Source organism: Chlorella variabilis (assembly GCF_000147415.1).
Source record: "Chlorella variabilis unplaced genomic scaffold CHLNCscaffold_7, whole genome shotgun sequence".
Taxonomy (NCBI): Eukaryota; Viridiplantae; Chlorophyta; class Trebouxiophyceae; order Chlorellales; family Chlorellaceae; genus Chlorella; species Chlorella variabilis.
In genome coordinates, this window is record NW_005435081.1 from 608248 (window position 1) to 629682 (window position 21435).

Below are 21435 nucleotides of genomic sequence, written 5' to 3' on the forward strand. Positions count from 1 at the left end.
GTAGCGCACGTGGCAACCCCCCGCGCTTCCTTGCCTCCCATCCACCGGACCCCGTCTGCGCTTCACTTTGTTTCGGGAGGGGCTGCTCACTGCTCATTGCTCATTGCTCATCGCACACTGCTCAACGCTCATTGCCCTATATCCCACCCAGCCGCAGGACTCTACTGCCCCCGCGCCCCGCCCCATCTGGCCGCTTGCGCGCCCCATCCCCCCTCGATGGGGCCCGCCCACACCGGGGCCTCCCCCCTCCCGCCCACTGCTTTCTCAACGGCCCCGAGCCGGGGCTGCCCTCATTGCATACATAGTGCGCCTTTCCCTGCTTTTCTAGTGACCTAGCGTTCCGCACTGCCGTTTGGCCAGCCCATGCTCCCGTACCGTTGCGTTTCTCCCCAATGCGCCATGCCACTTTGCCAGTCATACACACGTTTCGATGCGTGCCCTGTCAGCTGCTTGCGTTGCATGTCGCCTTGCTCCACCCCTGTTTTATTGCTTTCTCTGCTTTCGCCCGGTTCCCGTCCCGTTTCGGCGGGGAGTCTATGTTGCAAGCTAGTTCTTGCTTTACCAGACTTTAAGCCCACACAAGCCTCTACTCTGCCGCCACCAAGCAGTGCACACATGCCAATGATGTGGGCATCTCCTGCAAGGGTAAGTTTGCATGTGTCGGGTGGCCACTGCCAGGCCGCCGCGACGTGGGGGGCTGCAGCTCGCCGCACCGGATCATCACCATGATGGTGCTGGCTGCGATGTCACTGCAGTCCCCAGCTTTTTGCTGACGAATACCTGGAATGGTCTTAGCGAGGGCTTTCTGGAGGTGACAGTGGATTATCCGGACATTAATCAGAGGCGTCGCCTCCTGGACCACGAGGGACCCAGTGGTAGTGCTAGTGGTGTAGTCTGCCGCGACGGCTTCACCGCCAGGGAGGCGCGGGTGGCATGCGGCGAGCTGGGCATGGCAGGCGGCAAGGTGGCGCCATACGAGCCTGAGCCTCCAACCATCAAGGGCTACCCCCGTCTGGTCACCAACGTGAAGTGCAAGGGAACGGAGGCCTTCCTCACCAACTGCACCCACGAGCAGTACACGCCATGCAAGAGCGGCAAGGCCGCAAGCATCATCTGCACAGGTGGGCAGCTGCGCTGTGGTGATGCGGGGTGCATCTGTGTGTGTGCAGGAGTGATGCCCTCTTGGCAGCGGCTGCCCGCCCTGCTTGCCATTGTTGCTCGACTGCCGTCCTGCTTGCTCTTATTGCTGCCTGCTCGCTATCTCTGTAAGTCTGGCTGCTGGTGTGCTGGGTGCGTGGCCTGCCAACTGCCTGCCCACGGCATCATGCATGCTTGCCTGCATGTCATGGTAGGTGCCTGCTCACTGCCAGCATGTCTGATCGTACCCCGACTCCAAGTTGGCACCCCACACTCCTGCCATGCAGCCCCAAAGGTCACTCAGGTCCGACTGGCGGGCAGCTCTTCAATCAATCCCAAGGAAGGTCGCCTGGAAGTGAAGGTCGGCACACGCTGGGGCCAAGTCTGTGACCTGGGCTTTGGTAAGCCATCGAGCTGGGGGAGCAGCAGCAGCAAGCCTGGCCACCTTAGCTCTATAGCTATGCCACTGTTGGCAGCCGCGGCCCACGAGTGGCAGCAGCTTGCGTTTCTGGAGCACGTTGAGTGCCTTTAGCACCGCAAGTCCAATGATGGCATGCCTGACTCCACCCTGTCCTGCGCTGTCCCCGCAGACGAAGCAGAGGCTGGCGTAGCATGTCGCCAGCTCGGCTTTTCTGGGGGTAAGCCGTGGTATGGCGTCTTCACCAGCGACCTGTCCACGAACAACTATGCCCTCTCTTCTGTGAGCTGCTCCGGCGAGGAGGCCTCGCTTGCTGGCTGCGAGGTCACCTTTGGCAACGACTGCAGCCCCCCTTCAGGCTACGGAGACAGCAGCGAGTATCACTACTTCGCGCCCGTGGGGGTCAAGTGCACAGGTGAAGGAGCAAGGACTTGAAGGAGGAAGCAGGCGCCACAGCTGCACGGGCGGGCATGTGCAAGCGTTTGCTTGTGGGTGTTGCAACTTGCTGGCGGCTGCTGATGCACCACAGTGTGACGTGTGGGGCATGCGCATTGCTGTGCAGGCACTCGCAAGTGATGCACGCCGCTCCTCAGCACTGCGGCATCTTTCCTCATGCGGGGCTGCTTGCCCACGCAGCTGGCAGCACCCGGTCCCCCGCTGCAGCGGCTGGTGTTGTTCGTAACAAAAGACAGAGCCATCATTTAAGCAACAGAACAACTCCTTACACCACTGGTTTATTATTCTATCCCTCTCACCTGCCTCGTGATCCTTTTAGCTGCGCAGCTGAAGGTAGCTTTTTCATCTTGCTGCCAGTGACGTTTTCTCACCACCATCACTGATGGCATGTCTGTTCATCCCGTTGCGGCGCAGAATGCCGCCCGGCTGCCAAGCCCCCTTGCCTGATCGAGTAGACTCCTAGCACATCCGTCGTATGATGCTGCCAAGCAACGCTTTTCATTTAAGAGCATACGATTGCAAGTTGCTACCAGCGGCGGTGGCGCGGTGGCGGCGGCGGCAGCACAGCAGCTCCAGGGCCACCGCGAGCTTTCAGTCACGATCGCATGCAGGATCGGTGCAAGATGCTAGAACAAATGTCTCTCTTTACATGAGATCATTACACCGTCCACCGTCGCAAACAAACGACTCTGCACACAATTCACGGCGCCGGCGCCCAACACAGTTGGCGCCGCATAGGCGGCGCCCTCAGATGAGTGGGGCTGCGTATCCCCGCGGCCCCCATTTTGTTGCTGTCTCGAGCCTCCCCCAAAACGCGTTTCGTCCTCCTACCTTCCCTGTTACAAAGCACCGTGGGGTTGCCCCTGCGTTGCCGAATCGCCCGAGCGGTGCCGGAGACCCGACTCTCTGAGCACAAGCTTCCAACCCCACCCACACGTAGAAGTAGCCACTCTCCTTGCCCCGCAAAGCAGCGATCGGCGCCGCAATCTCCGATTGAGAGGCCCTGGTGCACGTACTACGAAGCATGAAGGCCCTGGCCTGTCTGCTCATCCTGATGGCCGCTTCCGGCCACGGGACAGATGTCTGGCTAAGGGGAGCAGCGGCGGGTGAGGTCATGAGCCTGCCCCATCTCGTTCCCCCAGCGCCAACCGCCCAAACAGTATTAGGCTTTAGGCACTGCAATTGAGCTGGAATAGCCGCCAGATGTTTTCTGAAGCAAGCTGGCGGCCGCCGATCAGCCCCGCTTCTCTGCCTTCCGCGTACCGACCGGCACTTGCTGCCTGCTGCTCCTGCTCCTCCCTGTGCAGCGCCCCTCCCCGAAGATCTGTCAGTGCCGGTGGATGGTGGTGATGACAGAGTCGCGGCCGCAATGGGTCCGTCCACTGCACAAGTGCCTGCTGTGCCCTACTGCTGCGCCCCTCGCTGCTGCTGCCCGTTCGACTCCCGACACAGCACACCCAAACCGCGCGCCTGGGCCCCCCTGCACCGTTGCAGTGTCTGCGGTCCGCCTGGTGGGCGGCGGCTCGCCCCTGCAGGGCCGCCTGGAGACCAACTTTGGCGGCACCTGGGGGGCGGTGTGCAGCATTGGGTTTGATGTCAAGGACGCCCTGGTCGTCTGCCGCCAGCTGCGCCTGGCCGGCGGCGCCGTCAGCGCCAAGTTTACTGTAGGCGCCCTGCCCTACGCCCTGGGCAACATGCAGTGCCACGGGGACGAGACCTCCCTGGCGGGCTGCCGCTTTAAGACTACCAATCGGTGCAAGGGCGGCAGGCCCGTGGGCATCATCTGCAGGAGTGAGCGGGGAGGGCGCGACTAGGATTGCATTTCCACTGCCAGGCCTGCTGCCGCTGAACCCGCACAGCTAAGCGCACCTGTGCCAACCTGTGGCCCCTGCCCTGCTATGCCCTGCAGATGCTCCCGTTGTCGCCGCACGCTTGTATGACAACACATACGAAAGGCCAGAGGGTGCGCAGCGCGGCAGGCTGGAGGTGCAGCTGCTGCGCCGCGGTTGGGGCACCGTGTGCGACTCTGCCGGCACCTTTGGCAAACGGGAGGCGACTGTGGCCTGCCGCACCCTCAACCTGACGGGCGGTGTGGTCCTGCGAAAGAGCGAGTTCCAGAACAGCGAGCAGTGCTGCGGCATCCGCCCCATCCTCATGGGCAACGTCAAGTGCAAGGGTGGCGAGGCCAGCCTGAGCGGCTGCTCCTACACCACCTCCCCCAAGTGCACCCCGGAGCAGGAAGTGGGTGTCATGTGTGATGGTGAGTGCAGGCCTGGGGCCAGCCAGCCCAGCAGGGCAGCCAAGGAACGGCACGGGGCCTGTGCATGGCTTCCTTCCCTTCCTAGCCCACTCCATGCACCCCATCCTCCCTCCCTGACCTCGTGGATACCACAGAGCCACCTCCTGTCCAAGTACGGCTGGTCAACGGCAAGGCATCTAACAATGGGCGCCTAGAGGTGGGCTGCACTGGGACTACGCCTGGCTGCCCCTCCAAGCCTGCATGGTGGGTTGCGTCTTGAGGTGCCACCACCCAAGGCCGTTGTCCAGCTGGTTCAGGAAGCTCCCCAACCCATGTCTCACCTGGCTGCAGGTGCGCGTTGGCGGCAAGTGGGGCACCGTGTGTGGCACTGGCTTCAACCAGGCGGCCGCTCAGGTGGTGTGCCGTAAGCTCAACATGACAGGAGGCAAGCCACGCTACGGTGCTGTGTATGGCAAGGGCAAGCTCCCTATCCTGCTATCCAACCTGCGCTGCCGCGGCGGCGAGAGCGAGCTGTCGGCCTGCCTCTTCTCTGCCTCCACCAAGCAGTGCACTCATGCCAATGATGTGGGCGTGGCCTGCAAACGTGAGTGGCAAGGCAGGCGGACAGGTGTCGCCAGGAGGTGTTGACTATAACGGCGGGCTTTCGGATGTGCAGGGCGCAGGCGCATGCATGCCTATGTGGCTCATGGCTGGCTGCTGCTGTTGTGGGCTGCATTTCCGGACCGGCGCCTGCCAGCACACCCACATGGTGATTCTCCTCTCTGCTGCAGTTCCCAAGATCACCAACCTGGTCATCTATGGCGGCGGACTTGATGGCTTCCTGCAAGCATTCGTGGAGGGCCAGCAGGACCCCTACTACCCCACCACCACCATCTGTGCCGACGGCTTCACCGCCAGGGAGGCGCGCGTGGCCTGCAGGATGCTGGGCATGGCAGGCGGCGAGGTGGCACCCGCGGTGCCTGCTCCACTCCCCATCGTGACGGCGCCCAAGGCAATCACAGGCGTGAAATGCAAGGGCAATGAGGGGGACCTGTCTGCCTGCACCTACGCCATCAATGGCTTCTGCAAGAACCGCCGCGCCGCTGGCGTCATCTGCGAACGTGAGCCCTGTCGCTGTGCCAGCAGCTGAGCTGCCGCCCACCGCCGCGCTGCGCGGTTGCTGGAGCTCATGCGCGCAATGCATGCTCTGGCAGGGCAGCAAGATATTCCCGCCTGCCAGTTGGCCTTCCTGCCTGCCAGCCTGCCACGCCTGCCACAAGTGCGTATGCCTCCTGCCTGGGATGCAGCTGCGAAGATCACCCGTGCTCGCCTGGTGGGTGGCCCCAAAGGCCACCCTAACTGGGGTCGCCTGGAGGTCAGGGTGGGCTCGCAGTTTGGCTCCATCTGCGACCTGAACTTTGGTGAGTTTGTTTGGGGATGGCTTTTGCGCAAGAAGTGCAGGCTGGCTGTGTTTACAGTTTTTGCACAGGTCCTCCACGCAGCTTGTCGCATTAGTGGCGCAGCAGCTGTGCAGCAGCTGTCGCTGGGATGCCGCTCAGCGCAGCGGCAATCCTCACCTTGTGCCCCTGGGTTGGCTGCTGCAGGCGATGTGGAGGCCGACGTCGCGTGCCGCCAGGTCGGCTACTCCAGCGGCCGGCTGGCCAGCTTTGGCAAGGGCTTGCCGTTCGTGATTGAGCGGGTATCTTGCTTTGGCAACGAGACGTCGCTGTCAGAGTGCACCTTCACCACCGGTGACGACTGCCGTCGCTACGCCTACCAGCCGCCAGACCCAATGGGCAACCCCACAGGCACCCCTGTGGGCCTCTACTGTACAGGTGGGCCAACCCGTGTGGCATTGGTGGCAGGCTGGGAGCAGCTGCGGAGACGCCCGGGCGTTCCGGCCAGCCCGCCTGTTCGTTGTTTGTTGTTACCACCACCCTTTCTTCTTGGTCTTGCTGGCCTTGATCCACCTGCATGCATGTATGCTGTTGTGCAGGCGCCCCTAAGTGATCTGCCCGGCGCAGAAGCGGTTGGCTCTCTGTTGAGTCCACGAATGTGCCAGGGAGATGCGCCCCATGATGGAACCATACCGATTTGTGTTCACCCTGAATGATCGATCCTGCCCATCCCTGTTTGCTGCCTGTGCTGCTGCCGCGCCCGCGCTGTGGCGAGGCACGTGGGCAGCACGTGCATTGGCCTGCCATTTCCACCACCCCGCCCAACGGAGCTTAAATTGCTGATTGCACTGTAACTATCAATGAGTACACAGATGTGCTCGCAGGCCTGCTGTGTTGGCAGGGATACGCCGGCGACAGCAGTACGTGGCACGGGCGTGGGAACCGCGTGGCTGGTCTGCTCGCCCTCATCGCCTCCTCGCCCTGCATCATCGCCTCCTAGAGAGCATTGCCTTCTGCCCAGGGGCCTGTTTTCGTTCATCCATCACCTGCTCCCCATCAAGGCAGCATGACCGTGGAGGAATGGAGCCTGAGCGATTCCCAGCGGCAGGAGACCGTCAGCCGCATGGCCAACAACATCTCGGCCTTGGCATTCTTCAGGGGCACGCCCATCCCCGATGACGCAGTGCAGGCGGCCGCTGCTGCTGTGGAGAAGAAGGCCTACACGGTGGCCCGGGTGGAGGCGCGCACCACCACCGGTGTCAGGTGCGGGCGGCGGCGGCACGGTGGTGGTTGTGTCGTGCAGGTGTCAGCTACACAAGTGCTGATCAGCCACGACTTTGACCATCGGCCATAACTAGTACCACCAGGATGTATGCACCGGCCATTTTTTAACGTATCGCAATGCCGCTCGCTGCTGAGCCTCTTCTTGTCGAATGCACCGCAGGCCGCACCACGAGACACTCAAAGCCTACATCCGCAAGCTGTCTGCGCTGGCACTGGAGGTGGTGGCCTCTGGCGGCGCGGGGCTGGCCGGCAGCGCCGCTGAGGGGGCGCCAGCAGGGCAGGCGGCCGACGAGCTTGACCTGACCGGCAGCCGTGAGTTCCTGACCCGGGAAAGCGCCGAGGAGCTGCTGGCGCCCATGTTGGCGCCTGGGGCCAAGGTTTCCAAGGTGTGCGGGTCTGGTGATGCGGTGTGGATGTCGGTGGGCAGGCAGAGCGGAAGGGTGGTGGTGGCAGGAAGCACCCTGCTGGAGTTCTGGATGGGCTGGTTGCTGGCTGGCTCCGCTGGCGTGACAGCCCCTGCACTGGCCGCCCCCCTGAGACGCCGCCGCCTTCCCCGCCCCGCCAGCAGATCCGGTTCAGCACCAAGAGCTTTGGCGTGGAGGCGGCGGAGGTGGCAGCAAGGGCCATTGAGAATGTTGCGGGCAGCCTGGTGGATGCTGACATGAGCGATATCATCGCGGGCAGGCCGGGTGCGTGCCTCTCCGCTGCCGCTCGTGCCCTTGTTCCAGTCGAACCCAAGCAGCGCTGCATACCTCCTGCTCCCGGCCGCGCCTGGAAGGGCAGCTGCTGCGCTGGCGCGGCTGCTGGCTGCACGCCCCGCCGATCCACAGCCAGCATGCCCTGCTGATGGTCCCCATCCCACCTCACCAACCCAACCGCCTACACATCTCCCGCCCGCCCGCCGCAGAGGCCGAGGCCCTGGCAGCCATGCGCATCATCACTGCCGCGCTGGGGAAGGCGCGGCTGCTCCACCTCGACTTTTCCGACAATGCGCTGGGAGAGAAGGGCATCCGCGCCTGCGCCGCAGCCTTCGTTAAGCAGGTAGGGGCAGGGCGGCATGGGGGGTACATGTGTACAGAGGAAGGGCGCAGAGGCGGTGGTGGTGGTGGTGGTGCGTGAGTGTGTGCAGCGGTGGTGGTGACGATAGCAACAGTACGGTGGCGTGCAGCTGCTTTGGGCGTCGCTGCGGCCCCGCCTTGCACATTGTGGGCCTCGAATCGAAAAGCGCTCTAGCTGCCCTCCTCTTCCTGCCGCTGCCCTACTCATGCCCTTTCAACCTGCCCTTTACTCCCCTTGTCTCTGTCTTCCCGCCGCAGGAGGCCCTGGAGAGCATCGCCTTCAAGAACGTGGGCTGCTCGGTGCACGGCTGCGCTGCGCTGGACGAGTTGATGTGCAACACGGCGTCCCTGCGCCGCCTGCACCTGTACAACAACATGAGCGACAACGAGGGCGCCGCCTCCATCGCGCGGTGAGGAGCCCGGCGGGCAAGGGGGCTTGGCGAACGCGTTTCGAATGTGTGCGCATGCGCATGCGCATGCGCTCCCTGCCCATCTCTGCGGCGCGGGCTCGCCCCCTTCCCTCCCGGACCTTTCCTCTCCCATTGCCCCGCACCCCAGCCCTCCAATCACAGTCCCAACCCCAACCTTGACCCCACCCCCACCCCACCCGCAGCCTGCTGTCCCGCTGCCCCGCCATGGAGGACTTCAAGATGGTGTCCAGCCGCGTGGGGCACGAGGGAGGCGTGGCACTGGCGCAGGGCCTGGCCGCAGGTGGGATGGCGGGGCGGCGGAGCGGGGAACTGGCTGGAGCCACGCAAGACGCTACTGCTTCTTTCTTGTGCTCTCCTGCCCACCTACTCGCCACCCCCTGGCCCACTTTTCCCCCACCCCTGTCATCCGCCCATCTCCCTCCTTGTACCCACACCTATTGCCTGCCCTCCCCATCTCTGCCTGCAGCCAGGGGCCTGGTGCGGCTGGACCTGCACGACAACCCCATCACAGCAGACTTTGCGCCAGCCCTGGCCGCCCTGCTGGCCTCCCAGGCGCACCTCAAGGCCCTGGTGCTCAACGACACGTGCCTGGGGGACGAGGGCGTGGCGGAGGTGTGCGGCGCGCTGGGCGCCGGCGGCGGCGCGCCGCAGCTCGAGGTGAGCCCGGGTGGGGAGGAGGTTTTGCATGGGCGCGTCTGCCAGGCCGTGCCCCACCGGAAGGTTGCGCCTCTGAAGCGACTGCCCCTTTCCAGCCGCTGCCTGCCCATCTCCTCCCTGCTGCCCATGTCTGCACTCCTGCTCCTGCACCAACCCAATCATCACCATGCCCTGCCGCACCTGCTCACGTGGCTGGCAGGAATTGGAGCTGGCCCTGAATGAGATCACGCCACAGGGGGCGGTCGCAGTGGCGGCTGCCGTGGCGGCCAAGTCCTCGCTGCGGCGGCTCAACCTCCGGGAGAATGAGCTGGAGGACGAGGGAGCGGTGATTGTGGCCAAGGTGCGCTTGCTTGTTCAGTGTGGGGTGGGGTTTAGGGTTGGAGGATGGAGGGAGGGAAGCGCTGCTTTGTGCAGCGGACGGCAGCCCTACGTGTGCACCGGTACTTTGTCTGTTGCTGCGACCGCCGCGGCAGGAGGTCGCAGCAACGGCGGTCGCTGCGACTGCCGAGGCAGGCGGCCGGCTAGCCTGCTCTCCATGCTGCTGCGCTTGGTGCCGATGCCTGGGCCGCGCTGAAGCCTGCGCCCTGCCGCGTGCCCCTGCTCACGGAGCGCAGGCATTGGTGGGCCTGACGGCGCTGGAGAGCGTGGATGCGAGCGCCAACCAGCTCAAGCGCGGCGGCGTGTGTGCGCTGGCCAAGGCGTGCGCCCGCAAGCCGGCGCTGTCCCTGCTGGCGCTGGATGAGAATGAGGTGTCGGATGCGGGTGTGGAGGCGCTCAAGGTGAGGGCGGTGTGGTCCCGCTGGCCGGCTGCCTGCTGGCAGAGGATGCCGAGTGGCCTGGGCTGGCTGTGCATATGTGGTGCCGAGTCGCTGGCTGTTTTGGCTGGTTATGGATTGAGTGGCAGGCGCCTGGGCCGCCACACTGCTTCAGCTTCCGGAGCATGGAGTTGTCCTCGCCACTGTGGTAGGCTGCGCCTGCCCCTCTGCTCGCTGCAGGACATCATGCGGCGGATCGGCAAGCCAGAGGCACTGGGCCCGCTGGATGAGAACATGCCTGATGAGGATGATGAGGAAGAGGGGGCGGAGAACGACGGCATCGAGCTGGATGATGTCGCGGGCGACGACCTGGCGGCAGCAATGGGCAAGGCGCACATCTGAGGCAGAGGTCTCCATGGTGTGGCTCTGCGCAGCGCTCGGGCCATGTTTCCGTCCTTGTCCCGGCAGAAGCGGATGCCCCGCTCTCTTTTTATTTCATTGAGCCCGGGCGGTGGTGTTAATTCAGCCGTCAAGCTAAGGTTGGGCACCGCAGGAGCCCGCTGCTTTGGAGAGTAGAATACTCTCGGCAACGGGTCGGTGCCTACCGCACGCCGGCCTGTGGCAAGCAGAGTTGCAGGCTCCATCTCCTGCCCTACTTTTTGCGAGATCAACCGGCTTCTGAGGAGTCTTGAAAACCCGGTCTAATGTACACCACCCATTTACGTGACTTTCAACTCCCCCCCAACCGAAAGCCCAATGGGGCAGCACGCTCCGCACGGGACGCGGTAGGTCTCGTTTCAGTCCATCCAGTCCGTTTCCCGAGCTTGCATCCCTTCAGCGATCATCCAGTGGCTCGTCAGAGATCTTTGGCAAGGCCTGCAGTGAGCTTGCGGGTTGAAAGGCAGTGGTGCCTGGGCATTCCGGTGTTTCAACCAGGATGGCACGCCTTCAGCAAGCTCTAGCAGCCTGCTTGATGTTGCTGGCGGCATCTCAGCTGCGCACAGCAGCCGCAGCGGTGAGGAGGGACGGGCCGCGGGCAGCCGGCATCCTGGAGCCGCGCACTGGCAGCCCCGCTGGCCATGATACACGATTGTGGTGCCGCAATCAGTCCGATCAGGCAGCATACGCGTGGCCAGCCCGCCAGCAAGGGTGGCCGCTCCCTGCCCGCCGCCGCCGCCTGCTCTGCCGCCGCTAGCGACCCCCGCCCACCAACCGCCCGCTCCTGCAATGCAGGACTGCAACCAAACATTCCTGGACGCCATCGGCGGCGGAGACACCTGGCTGTTCCGCCAGGGCCTCAGCCTGGCGGGGTACGAAGATAAGCTGCCCAGCCCCGACATTGGCGTCACCATCCTGGTGCCCAACAACAAGGCCTGGTGGAACTTCCTGTGGCGCAACGGTGCGTTGGGCGCGGGTTGGCTGCAGTGCAGGAGCGCACGAGGCTGGGGCACATGTCAGCCCTCGGTGGCGCAGCTGGCAGGCGGCTGTGCTGCTCCCGCCGGCCGTCAACCCACGACGTGCTTGCCGGAGTGAGCGCAGCTGCTGCCCCCGCCTCCGCAGGCTTCCTGTTTGGCCAGCTGGGCGACCTGGGAGACAAGCTGCTGTCGGTGATGACCTTCCACATCATCCCCAGCGCCGTCACGCCAGACAAGCTGTCGGGGCCTGAGGGTGAGCCTCCAGCTTGTTCGGACGGCAGCGGTTGGCTGGGGCAGCCAACATGATGCCCGTGCAGGCCACCTGCCTGGTTTGGTGGCCTGCATGATGTTGGACCGGCGGCTGGCGGCTGCTTTGCCGCTGACTGGATTGGGCTGTTGGTTGCGGTGCATGCAGGCACGCTGCCCACACTTTATGGGCTGCTGACGCAGCAGAGCGCCGACCTCAAACACTGGACCAAGTTTGATGATGGCCAGTTCCTGTTCCAGGTGCGGGGCTGGCCGCCGGGGGACCGCCGGGGGAGACAGCGTGTGTAGGATCTGTGCTGTCGCTACTCTGCATGTCAAGTCCCGACTCACCCCATCTGCCGCTGCATCCACCCAACCGCAGGGCCCCTGGGACGACACGGTGGCGGGTGTGACGGACGACAACAAGATCCAGGTGTGCAACAGCTGGGTGTACATCGTGGATGAGGTGCTGAAGCCCGCCTACGACCTGGAGTGAGTGGTCGCCCTGCTGGCCTGCCGCTGCCTGCCGGCCCGCTGCCTACCGCGAGCTGCTGTTGCGTGGTGCATGTCCAGGTGGTGTCGTAGGGCGGAGAGTGCGAGGGCTGGCCAGCTCCTGCAATCTGCTGCTGCCTGCTCGCTTTCCTAGCTGCACCCGCCCGAGCCTGGAGCCACCCTGTGGCATGCCTGGCTGACTTTTTTATTACTCTCTGGTGCAGCGATGTGCTGGATGTGGAGATCCCCGATTTCTCGTTTGGAGACAACTCTGCGCCCAGCCCCTCGCCAAGCCCCCCACCCCCTCCCAGCACGGTGCCCACTCCCACCCCGGCACCCGGCAGCCCCGCCGCCGGCAGCCCTGCGCCGGCCCCCAGCACCCCAGCGCCGGTACGCAGGCTGCCGTTCAGTAGCCAGCGGTCCATGCATCGCTCCGGCCGTGTGCTGCCGTTGCTAGAGACACAATCTGCAGTTCTGACGGGGATGCCACGGCTGCCATTGCTTGCAGCCCGCATGCGACAAGACGTTTGCCCAGGTGGCAGGGGAGACGAGCGGTCTGGGCCTGCTCCAGACGGTGCTGTCGCAGGCGAGTGGTGGGTGCGCTCGATGGCTGCGCTCCAAAGTCCCACTCTCCCTTCTCAACAGCCCAACCTGCCGGCGTCAGCTGCTGGTCTGTGCCTCCCAGACTGGCCGGGCGCTTTGTAACCGCCGGCATTGCCACCGCTGCTGTGCAGGACGCGTACGCCTCTGCACTGCCCGACCCATCCAACGACTTCACCCTGTTTGCCCCCACCGACGCCGCCTTCTTCGACCTGCTGAGCACCTTCAGTGAGCCTGGGCCGCCGCTCGCCTTTGCACCGCTGCCGCTGCAGCGGCTGCTGCCTGCATCTCCGGGCTTGAGCAGCAGACGCCACCCCACCTGTGTGCTGTGCTGCGCTGCGCTGTGGCCGTATGCACTGGTGCATTGGGTCAACCACTCGCCCACCATCCCCCTCCTCCCTGCCCACCTGCAGACCTCAGCATCACCGACGCCCTGTCCCTGGGCGACAAGCTGACCGCGGTGCTGCTGTACCATGTGGCGCCTGGGGCCCTGACGCCCGAGGAGCTGGCCAAGCGTGAGTGGGTGTGGTGTGCGATGGCTGTGTACTGATTTGTTGTGTTGTCAATGGTGGCAGTGAGATCTCGACTCGTCGCGTCAACCTGCTCTCTTGTTCAGATTCAACTCCAAAGCCTTCTGCCCTGCCACCCTGCAGAGACGCTGCTGACCACGGGCCTGGCGGTGAAGACAAAGGATGCGGGCTACACCGTAACCGTCGGCGCGTCAGGCGGCAGCGTGAGTCCCTGGGCTGCCCGCTGGTTGCTGTTGGCTGGCCAGCTGCTGTCCTCTCCTCATTGTGATGTTTAGCTTTCAACAGACTTTCCTCTGTGTGTTTCTCCTGCCCCATCCACCGCCTCTCCTCCTCCGCCCAAAAAGCCCTTCTCCCCCTCCCCTCCCTCCGTGCGTGTTCTGCAGACCACCGTATCTGGCAAATACCCTGGCAACACTGCCACCGTGGGCACCAACGTGGCCGTCTGCTCCAGCCAGATCTATGTGATCGACAAGGTGCTGGTCCCTGCCGCCTCCCTGGACGCCATCCCCGCCGTCTCTGGCGGGCTGGACCCCGCCTCTGTGCCTGCGGCTTCCGTGCCCGCTCCCCTCCCCTCGCCGGCCGTCGAGGCCGCCACTCCAGCAGCCGCCCCCGTGGCTGAGGAGCCCGAGGTGCCAGCGGTGACAGAGGTGCAGGGCGTGGCGCTGGCGACGGGCTACCTCCAGGGCTGTACCGTGCGGCTGAGCTCCGTGGGCGGCGGCCCCCAGACCGCGACCACCGACGCCGACGGCCAGTTCAGCTTCCAATGCGAGGGCGACTGCACCGGGGTGAGGCAGCTGGGCGTGGTGGTGGTGCTGCTGCTGCTGCGCGTGCCGACGCCATGCCCTGATCGCGACGCCCTGCCTGCACTTGTTGCCGGGTGTAGCGCCTGTCCTGACCACTGCGCACCCAACCTGCTGCCCACCCTCACTGCAGAAGGTTGTGGCTCTGCCGGCGGCAGGCCAGCCAACCACCTGCCTCGACAGCCTGACACAGCTGCCCCCGCCGTTCGACATTCAGGCGCCTGTGTCTGCCCTGCCCGAGGGTGAGTTCTACTGCGGCTACACGGCTGTGGTTGGTGTTGATGCTGGCGGGGTGTGCTGCTGCCACAGCAACTGTCCTCATCAGGCACGCCTCACCGCCTCGAAGCCTGTCCTTGTCAATCTCAGCCGCTCCGCCTCTGCGCAGGCATCAGCCTGTCGGCCCTGTCCCCCCTGACCACCGTTATCGCCGCCGCCAACGCCCAGACCGCCGCGCCGGCCCCGGAAGCCGCGCCCCCCACCAACCGCAAGCTGCTGGCGGGCCGGTCTGCCCTCGCGGCGGCACAGGCCGCGGCGCTGCAGCAGCGGGCACAGCGGCGCCGCGTGCTGGCCGCAGGCTTTGACTTTGGCATCGCCTCGGAGGAGGCCTCAGGCAGCAGCAATGTGTCCACCTCTTACGGCGACCCGCTGGCGGCCTCCCTGGCGGGCGACCAAGCCGCATACGACCTGCTGGCAAAGAACCAGGAGCTGGTGTGCACCGGCGGCATCGGCGGCAGCCTGCTGGCCGCGCTGGCAGGCGGCGGCAGCACCACCGCGGCCGCCGGCGCGGGCGCCGTGTTTGATCAGCTGGCGGGCGACCTGCTGGCAGGTGGGGCGGGGCGTGCATGTTGCCGGCAGCAGCAATGCGATGCCTGTTGCCGGCACTGTCCGGCCTGCCTGCTGCTCACTGTTTTTGGCCTGGACACACTTCCCCTGACCCTGCACTAACCCTTTCTCTGCTCCCGCGTCCTGCAGGCAGCGCCTTTGACCTCACCGACAACTCCACAGTGCAGCAGCTGTTTGCAGAGGCGCTGGCTGACCTGGCGCCAGACGCGGGGCCGCCAGCGGGCGTGGACGTGGATGCCGTGACGGCGGCGGCAGCGGAAACCACCACGCTGCTCAACAGCCTGCTGCAGCAGGCGGTGACAGCCGCGCAGCAGAGCCAGCTGGCTGAGGCAGGCAAGATGGTGCAGGTGCTGGCGCGGCTGGCCAAGGTCTGCCAGGTATGAAGCTTCACTTCTTGGCGTTTCTTTCTGTGGGGTCTGGCCCGCCTGGCCTTGCTGCTTGCGCCCGGCTGACGGGCAAGCAGGTGGCTGCAGTGCTGCTGAGGCGCGGCCTGACAGCAGCAACCCTGGGCCTTCTGAGCGCTGCACGTGGCCGGCAACCAACCCTGCATGGCCCGCTGATCTGCAAACTGAGTGCAGGCGGATGTGGCGCCCGCGGCCGCGCAGCTGGGCGCGGGCCAGCTGTCGGTGGACGGCTGGCGGCAGCAGTTCAGCCTGCAGGCCATCACAGACCTGACAATAAATGAGACCCTCGGCTGATGCTGCCCCAGCAGCACTAAGCCTTGTTGCATTGAAGCTGGTTGCGACCAGCTATTTTGACGTGTTGCCGCACTGCCATGTGCATGCCTCAATATCCGTTGCATATATAGGACTCTGATCTACTAAATGATTGAGTTGGCCACTGCATTGTCTGCTCGATGTTGCAGCAGGTTTGGTGTACAGCTGCCATAAAGTTGGGCGCAGGGGCGGTGACTGTGTTGCGGTCCAGCCAGTCAGTGCAGTCAGGCGGTCGATGAGAGCAAAGAGGGTAGCAGCATGTGAGAAAAAGCAGGGAAAAGGTACTAGGAAATGTGTGTGCCAAACCAGAGGTGAAGGGAGCAGCTGCAGAGGGTGACAAAGCAATGTCCTGGTGGTGCTGCTGTTCTTGCTGCTCTGGTGTGCCTCGAGCATGGCGGAGAATCACATCTGCTTGGCGGCAGCATACCGTCGCGTCTGCTCCTGCAGCAGCCTGCAGTGCAGGGTGGGGATGGGAACAAGCACACTGGTTGCGGCATGTACGGGTTGCTGCCAACCTGTCAACTGCTTTGTTGATTGGCCAACCACCATCCCCTTGCCCAACCGCACTTGTCCACTCACCGGTCGTACAGCTTTCGGTCCCGCTTGTATGCATGGTAGCACTCGTTGGCAGGATCGTCTGCATGAAGGGGGGTGCCATGAACTGGAACTACCACTCGAGCAACAAGAACACAGTCACAGCTGCGTGGGACTGAAAAAATGCAAGGCCGCATGCCCAGCAGTACGCACCCACGTTTGGCTGATCCAGCAGCTCCTGCAACAACAACAACAAAAAAGAGGAAAAACAAATTGTGAATCGTGAGATTTGTTTGTGAGTAATGAGGGGGAAAAAGGATTTTTTTTTCCTTTTGTTTTTCCAGCATCGCAACGGAGACCCACCTGCACGCCCACCAGGATCTGCTTCACGGTGATGCTTGGCCGCCAGCCCTTCTCAGGGTTCAAAATGGACAAGCAAACTGACAAGGGAAAGGGGAGCAACTGCAGTCAGCAACGTGCCAGCCAGCAGCTGTGGTTCCTGCAGACACAGCACAGGAGGAGCACTGACCATCCCCCTGCGGGAAGACGTTGGGATGGTAGAACCCTGGAGGGAACTTGACGCGGGGTGGCTTGCTGGGGTACTCTGCATCAGCAAAGACAGGCCCATCGGCAGTGTTAGACATTACGCCATTCCCTAGATGGTGACTGGGCCAGCGTGGCCCAGCATGGGCCAGCATGGGCCAATCATGGCTGGAGGCGCACCTGATGTGAACGCGAGAGTTAGTGGGAAGAGGCCGCCCTCCCACAGCGTGCCTTCTTTGCCGGGCAGCAGGCACTTCCACGTGAAAATGTCGGTGCTGCCGTCTGCGGCCGCCTCGGGTCGGGCGACATAGCCAAAGGGATGATCCTGCAATATGGGACCAAGGCGAGAAGGGGTGCGGGCAGGTTGCAACGCAGCGGCGGCAGGCGGCTGGCGGCCGGGTAGGCGTCTTGTCTGCAAGGGCGGCGCTGTGGAGAACACGCCGCTGCTGCATGCTACCACCTTGCGCCACGCTTTTCGTTCCTCTTGCAAGCGAGCCGCGGCTATTCCGCCAGACATCGGCGTGCAGTGTCCGTCTGTGCTGCCTGCTGATAAGAACAAAGTTACATTGGGCAGGATGGTTTTGTTCACGCACTGCTGACCAGGCGCTGCTGGCGCGCACATGTACTGCTGGCCCACGATTTGAACAAGCACTGCAACGCATCCCAGTTTTCAAACAATTTGCAAACGCAGTCTGGCCTGCGCAATGCGGCGCAGCATCAGGATGAACCCTGGCCTGCTGGCCACCCCCAAGCAGGATGCCGATCTTTTGATCGCTCTGCTTGAAGGAGACCTGCAGCAGCTGGCCAACGCGCTTAGGAGGCGAGGCAAGGTCCCGCTTTGCCACCGAATATGGCAGCTTCCGCTCTACCACGCAGTGGTGCTCAGCCCAGCAGGTAGCGTCCCGTTGCTAGAGGCGGTGGCGGCGGCGGGGGCCCCCATCGAAGTGGCAGAGATGAGCTGCTTCATTGTGTCCAAGGAGCTGCAAGTGGTGCTAGACAAGAAGATCAGCCCCGAGCAGCGCAGCATGGTGCAGGAGATTTTCGGCAGTCGCCGAACAGCAGCAGAGCTGGCCGCCGCGCATGGCCGCCGCGACCTGCTGACAGCATTGCTGGACGCAGGTGCCTGCCCAGACCTCGGTAGCAATTGCTACGCCCTGGCATGTGCAGCAGCTCAGCAATGCTTCCAAGGCGGCCCAGCGCAGATAGAGGCAGCAGCAGCCGCGGCGGCAAACACGCTGGATGTTTTGCTTCAACGTGGCGCATGCGCGGACAGCTGCGCGGAGGCTGCGATCGATGTGTACTGGCGCCAACGAGACCAACGCAACCAGGCCGCCGCTGCGCTCTTATTGTGCTGGATATTGGATCGGACCATGCGACAGCAGCGACTCCGCGACTCATGCGACGGCATCCGCTGCAAGCTGTTCACCGCTGCAGCAGCGGTGGGGAATGCCCGCATGGTGTCACACTTCACGGCTCACTTTACGACGCTTGATCCAATTAGTTACTTAGGACGCGAGGTGATGATGCAAGCTGCAGAGTCTGGCAACCTTACAGCACTGCAGTGTTTGCTGCAGCTGGCAGCCAGCACCCCAGGGAACAACCGCGTCCAGCTGTTCAAGCAAGGACTATTGGATGCCCGGGATCATGCAGCAGATAAAGCTCTGCGGGAGCAGCAGCCTGAAGCACTGCGGCTGCTGCTGGCAAACGGTGTGAAGGTTACTGTGCAGCGCATCAATTTGGCCGTGGCACAGTGGAACATGTCGCAGCTGCAAGTTCTTCTGTCTTCTGGCCAGCCGCGGCCGGCCGCAGAAGTGCATGGCTGCCGCCTCAGGCTTGTCGGCTCATGGCAGCACGATGCCTACCGGGCATGTCCAGTCTGGAATGTATTTAAAATGGTGAGCATGATGGTATGTTGCTCGTTCTCTGGCTTTTGTAAGCATCTGCCATTCCTATTCTGCACCATTCATCCTTGCCATACTGCTGCAGGCAGGCAAAAAAATGCCATGGGGGCGCGCTTTGGATGCTGTGCAGCTGCTTGCTGCTGCCGGCTATCGGCCCTCGGTGTTCACAGAGGTGCGCCGCGGGGATCGCCCTGCAGCCATGTGGCCACCATGTCGCTGCATACATGTACATGTAGCCGTCCCTGTGCTGTGGCCTCTTGCACCTGCCCCTTTTGCGATTCAGTAGGAGATGTGCTCTGGCTGTTTGCAGGCTGTGGTGCAGCTTAGAGGGCACAGGACGAAGGTGGCACGCTTCCATCCGGCCAGTGACGACCCAGAAATTGACATAAATGGCAAGCACAGGCACGTAATGTTGACCACCATGTGCAAACAAGAGCAGCTGGCAGTACTGCTGCCATGTGCATCCGCATCGGCATGTCGGTCACTGACTCGTCGTCCACTCTGCTTTAACAGGCGGCTGTGGCTGGCGGCCAACCCGGTGCCCTGGGCGCCAGAGGAGCACTATCGCTTCCCGCCTGCCTTCCAGGCCGCCACAAGCACGCTGCTGCTGGTGGCACATCGCGGCAGCAAGCTGGCAGCTGCGCCGCCGCTGAGTGGTGCAGCGTTGCGGCGGCAGCGCCGCATTCCAGCCTATCAGCGGCGCTCTGCAGCGGCGGTGGGGCTGGGCTCGCTGCCCGTGCCTATACTGCACCATGTTATGGGGCTGGCGGCATACCCGCTGTTTGAGTGGGCCAAGATGCAGCAGTAGCAATAAGCTTGCAAGTTTTTTTGTCCTACTGCTGATTGTCTGTTTGTTGATTACACTTCTTGTTCCTCGGCTTTTTATAATGACGACATGTGCCGCATCGAGTGCAGCCACCATGTTCCCGCCACCCCTGCTACCGCTGCTTCATGAGTGTTTCCAGCAGCGGGCCCAGGCACTGCGCCAGCAACTCGTAGCCAGCAGCGTTTGGGTGCAGTGCATCTGGCATCAGTTGCACGTCCACAGCACTGCCATCAGCGGTCAGGAAGCGCTGGCCGCAGTTTCAGTAGTGAAGCTGGGGGTCCAGCCTTGCATAATCCCTGAACAATGCAACCAGCCCAGCGCATTTGAATGATGAAAACTAACAAACGCTTGAAGCATGGCCCCGGATGGGTGTATGCTTACTCCAGCAGCACGTTGACTTTGGTGATACTGGGAGTGAATATGGAGGGATAGGAAAAATCCCTGCCTTGCGAGCCCGGCCCGCTTTCCGCCGGCTCGCAACCAAAGAACTTCTCACAGCCGCGGGGCAGCAGCGCCAGCAGGATGATGTGCGCATTCGGCCAGCGAGACCGCATGAAGTACAACACCTCCAGCACCCTGCATCCAGGCAGCCGAGCAGGGGGGAGGGCAACAGGCACAACAGAGAGAAGGCAAAGCATCATCAGCACAGGGGGGAGAGAAAGAGCCATGTGGGGAGAAGAGTACACCTTGGCAAAACAACAGCGCAGCATCCCAGCGGGGTGCCTTGGCAAGGCTGTCAACAGGACTTGCCCGTGCGCCGCGCTAAGCATCCGCTTAGAGATCGCTGACGCCACCCTGGCACGGCCTCCGGGGGCGCCCGCGTTGGCGGCGAGCCCCAAGTCGTTTGTGCCGATCAGCAGCACCACCGTTTGCGGCTGCAGCAGGGGTGGCAGCAAAGTGTGGCATGCCAACTGCTCTCGTCATGTGATCACCATGATATAACGAAGTGGTGGGCAGGTTTTGTATTTCAAGGCCGGTCGCAGGCGCCGCCCAGACACTCACCGGGTGCTTAACTGGCGCCTCGCCGTGCTGCAGGCGCCACAACAAGTGCCGCGTCTGGTCGGCAGACACCGCCATCACCCCGGGGCGGTAGCGGCCAAAGTGCTTCTGGAACACCGCTGGCACACCTGCGAGACAGGTGGAGAATGGGGAGGCAGTGAAAGTGCGCACATATGCCCCCAGCAACTGACACCATTTCCTGCATTCAACCGTCACGCATCTTTGGCCTTGTCCCACGGCTGACACCGGTTAGTGCCCATCCAATACTCAGTGATGCTGTCGCCGTAAAACAGGAGCCTGAAGCCCTGCATGCGACAAAGGCATTGCCGTAAGCGCTTTGGCATCCACCCTAAGAGATGCAAAGGCTGTGCACATGCCTGCTTTCTGTCTTGTGCCGCCATCAGGCGCACGTGCTCCTGGTGGCATCCAGCGAGAGTCTGTATGGAGGGAGGATGCATGGCCCCTAAGCTTAAGAGCAAAGGGGCGAAAGCATGCCTGCGACATGTCCCCTGCAGGCCACCCAGCAAGCATCTCTCACCCAACATTTGCGAGTCGCAGCATGGGGGAGGCATCAGGCTGTCGGTCGTGTTGGCAAAGCAGCACTCCCAGCTGCCGCGGCCATGCTGAGGGGCCTCGGCTCCATTCAAGGCGCTGCCTGGGTGCTGAAGGCCAGGGCGTACGACGGCTGCACTGTCGCCCGCTGAAGACAGCCACCGCCAGCCTGCATCAAGGAATGCGCGGCAGCTCGACACGAATGCTGGAAGCGACAAGGGCTTGGTACCGGCGGCGGGAGCGGCGGCAGTGCAGAAGGTGCCGCTGAGCATTGAACTGCATCCCGGATTGATGGACCAGCACAACTCACCTCCTAGTGTCAAGAGCATCGCTAGCAGGCCCGCGGTCACTCGCGGTGGTGGCAGCGCCGCACATGTGGGCTCTGGGTGGTGCCTCATGTTCGAAGGTGGAATGAAATTAGCAGAAAACAGATGAAACTAGCAGAAAGCAGAAGCTGGGCTGGAGAGAGTTCTGGCCGCTCGGCCACTCTGCAAAGCGGATGCTGGCTGCAAACAAACAGCAGCATTGGATGTGCGGGCGTGATCCAAATAGGTAGCCCAGCCAGTAGCACCGAGCCATCATCATGCTAGGTCGCACTCACATGAG

General features: G+C 63.3%; 6 protein-coding genes across 6 annotated transcripts; 4 read left to right on the forward strand and 2 right to left on the reverse strand.

Moving 5' to 3' along the window:
• Positions 1–949: 949 nt before the first annotated feature.
• CHLNCDRAFT_144238 (hypothetical protein) lies at positions 950–2131 on the forward strand (the record flags this gene model as incomplete). The annotated part of the gene is made up of 4 exons (XM_005848607.1): positions 950–1121; positions 1425–1538; positions 1728–1970; positions 2118–2131. 4 exons carry the CDS (start codon positions 950–952, stop codon positions 2129–2131), a joined length of 543 nt encoding a protein of 180 aa, XP_005848669.1.
• A 904-nt stretch (positions 2132–3035) lies between these two features.
• Positions 3036–6260, forward strand: CHLNCDRAFT_144239 (hypothetical protein; the record flags this gene model as incomplete). Its single annotated transcript, XM_005848608.1, has 10 exons — positions 3036–3117; positions 3319–3384; positions 3506–3802; positions 3921–4271; positions 4406–4467; positions 4602–4854; positions 5042–5371; positions 5558–5671; positions 5855–6085; positions 6247–6260. The coding sequence occupies 10 exons, from the start codon at positions 3036–3038 to the stop codon at positions 6258–6260; spliced, it is 1800 nt and encodes a 599-aa protein (XP_005848670.1).
• Positions 6261–6713: 453 nt separating this feature from the next.
• CHLNCDRAFT_144240 (hypothetical protein) lies at positions 6714–10234 on the forward strand (the record flags this gene model as incomplete). The annotated part of the gene is made up of 10 exons (XM_005848609.1): positions 6714–6910; positions 7092–7350; positions 7500–7620; positions 7839–7972; positions 8248–8399; positions 8603–8700; positions 8887–9077; positions 9277–9417; positions 9692–9856; positions 10073–10234. The coding sequence occupies 10 exons, from the start codon at positions 6714–6716 to the stop codon at positions 10232–10234; spliced, it is 1620 nt and encodes a 539-aa protein (XP_005848671.1).
• Positions 10235–11059: 825 nt separating this feature from the next.
• Positions 11060–15456, forward strand: CHLNCDRAFT_144241 (hypothetical protein; the record flags this gene model as incomplete). Its single annotated transcript, XM_005848610.1, has 14 exons — positions 11060–11231; positions 11393–11500; positions 11663–11754; positions 11876–11985; positions 12210–12375; positions 12494–12559; positions 12720–12813; positions 12999–13100; positions 13239–13318; positions 13499–13900; positions 14049–14157; positions 14301–14741; positions 14888–15135; positions 15337–15456. The coding sequence occupies 14 exons, from the start codon at positions 11060–11062 to the stop codon at positions 15454–15456; spliced, it is 2310 nt and encodes a 769-aa protein (XP_005848672.1).
• A 420-nt stretch (positions 15457–15876) lies between these two features.
• Positions 15877–17068, reverse strand: CHLNCDRAFT_144242 (hypothetical protein; the record flags this gene model as incomplete). The annotated part of the gene is made up of 7 exons (XM_005848806.1): positions 15877–15925; positions 16054–16111; positions 16222–16246; positions 16372–16448; positions 16538–16612; positions 16732–16876; positions 17012–17068. 7 exons carry the CDS (start codon positions 17066–17068, stop codon positions 15877–15879), a joined length of 486 nt encoding a protein of 161 aa, XP_005848868.1.
• A 2587-nt stretch (positions 17069–19655) lies between these two features.
• Positions 19656–20588, reverse strand: CHLNCDRAFT_144244 (hypothetical protein; the record flags this gene model as incomplete). The annotated part of the gene is made up of 4 exons (XM_005848807.1): positions 19656–19854; positions 20068–20153; positions 20281–20405; positions 20522–20588. 4 exons carry the CDS (start codon positions 20586–20588, stop codon positions 19656–19658), a joined length of 477 nt encoding a protein of 158 aa, XP_005848869.1.
• Positions 20589–21435: the final 847 nt, after the last annotated feature.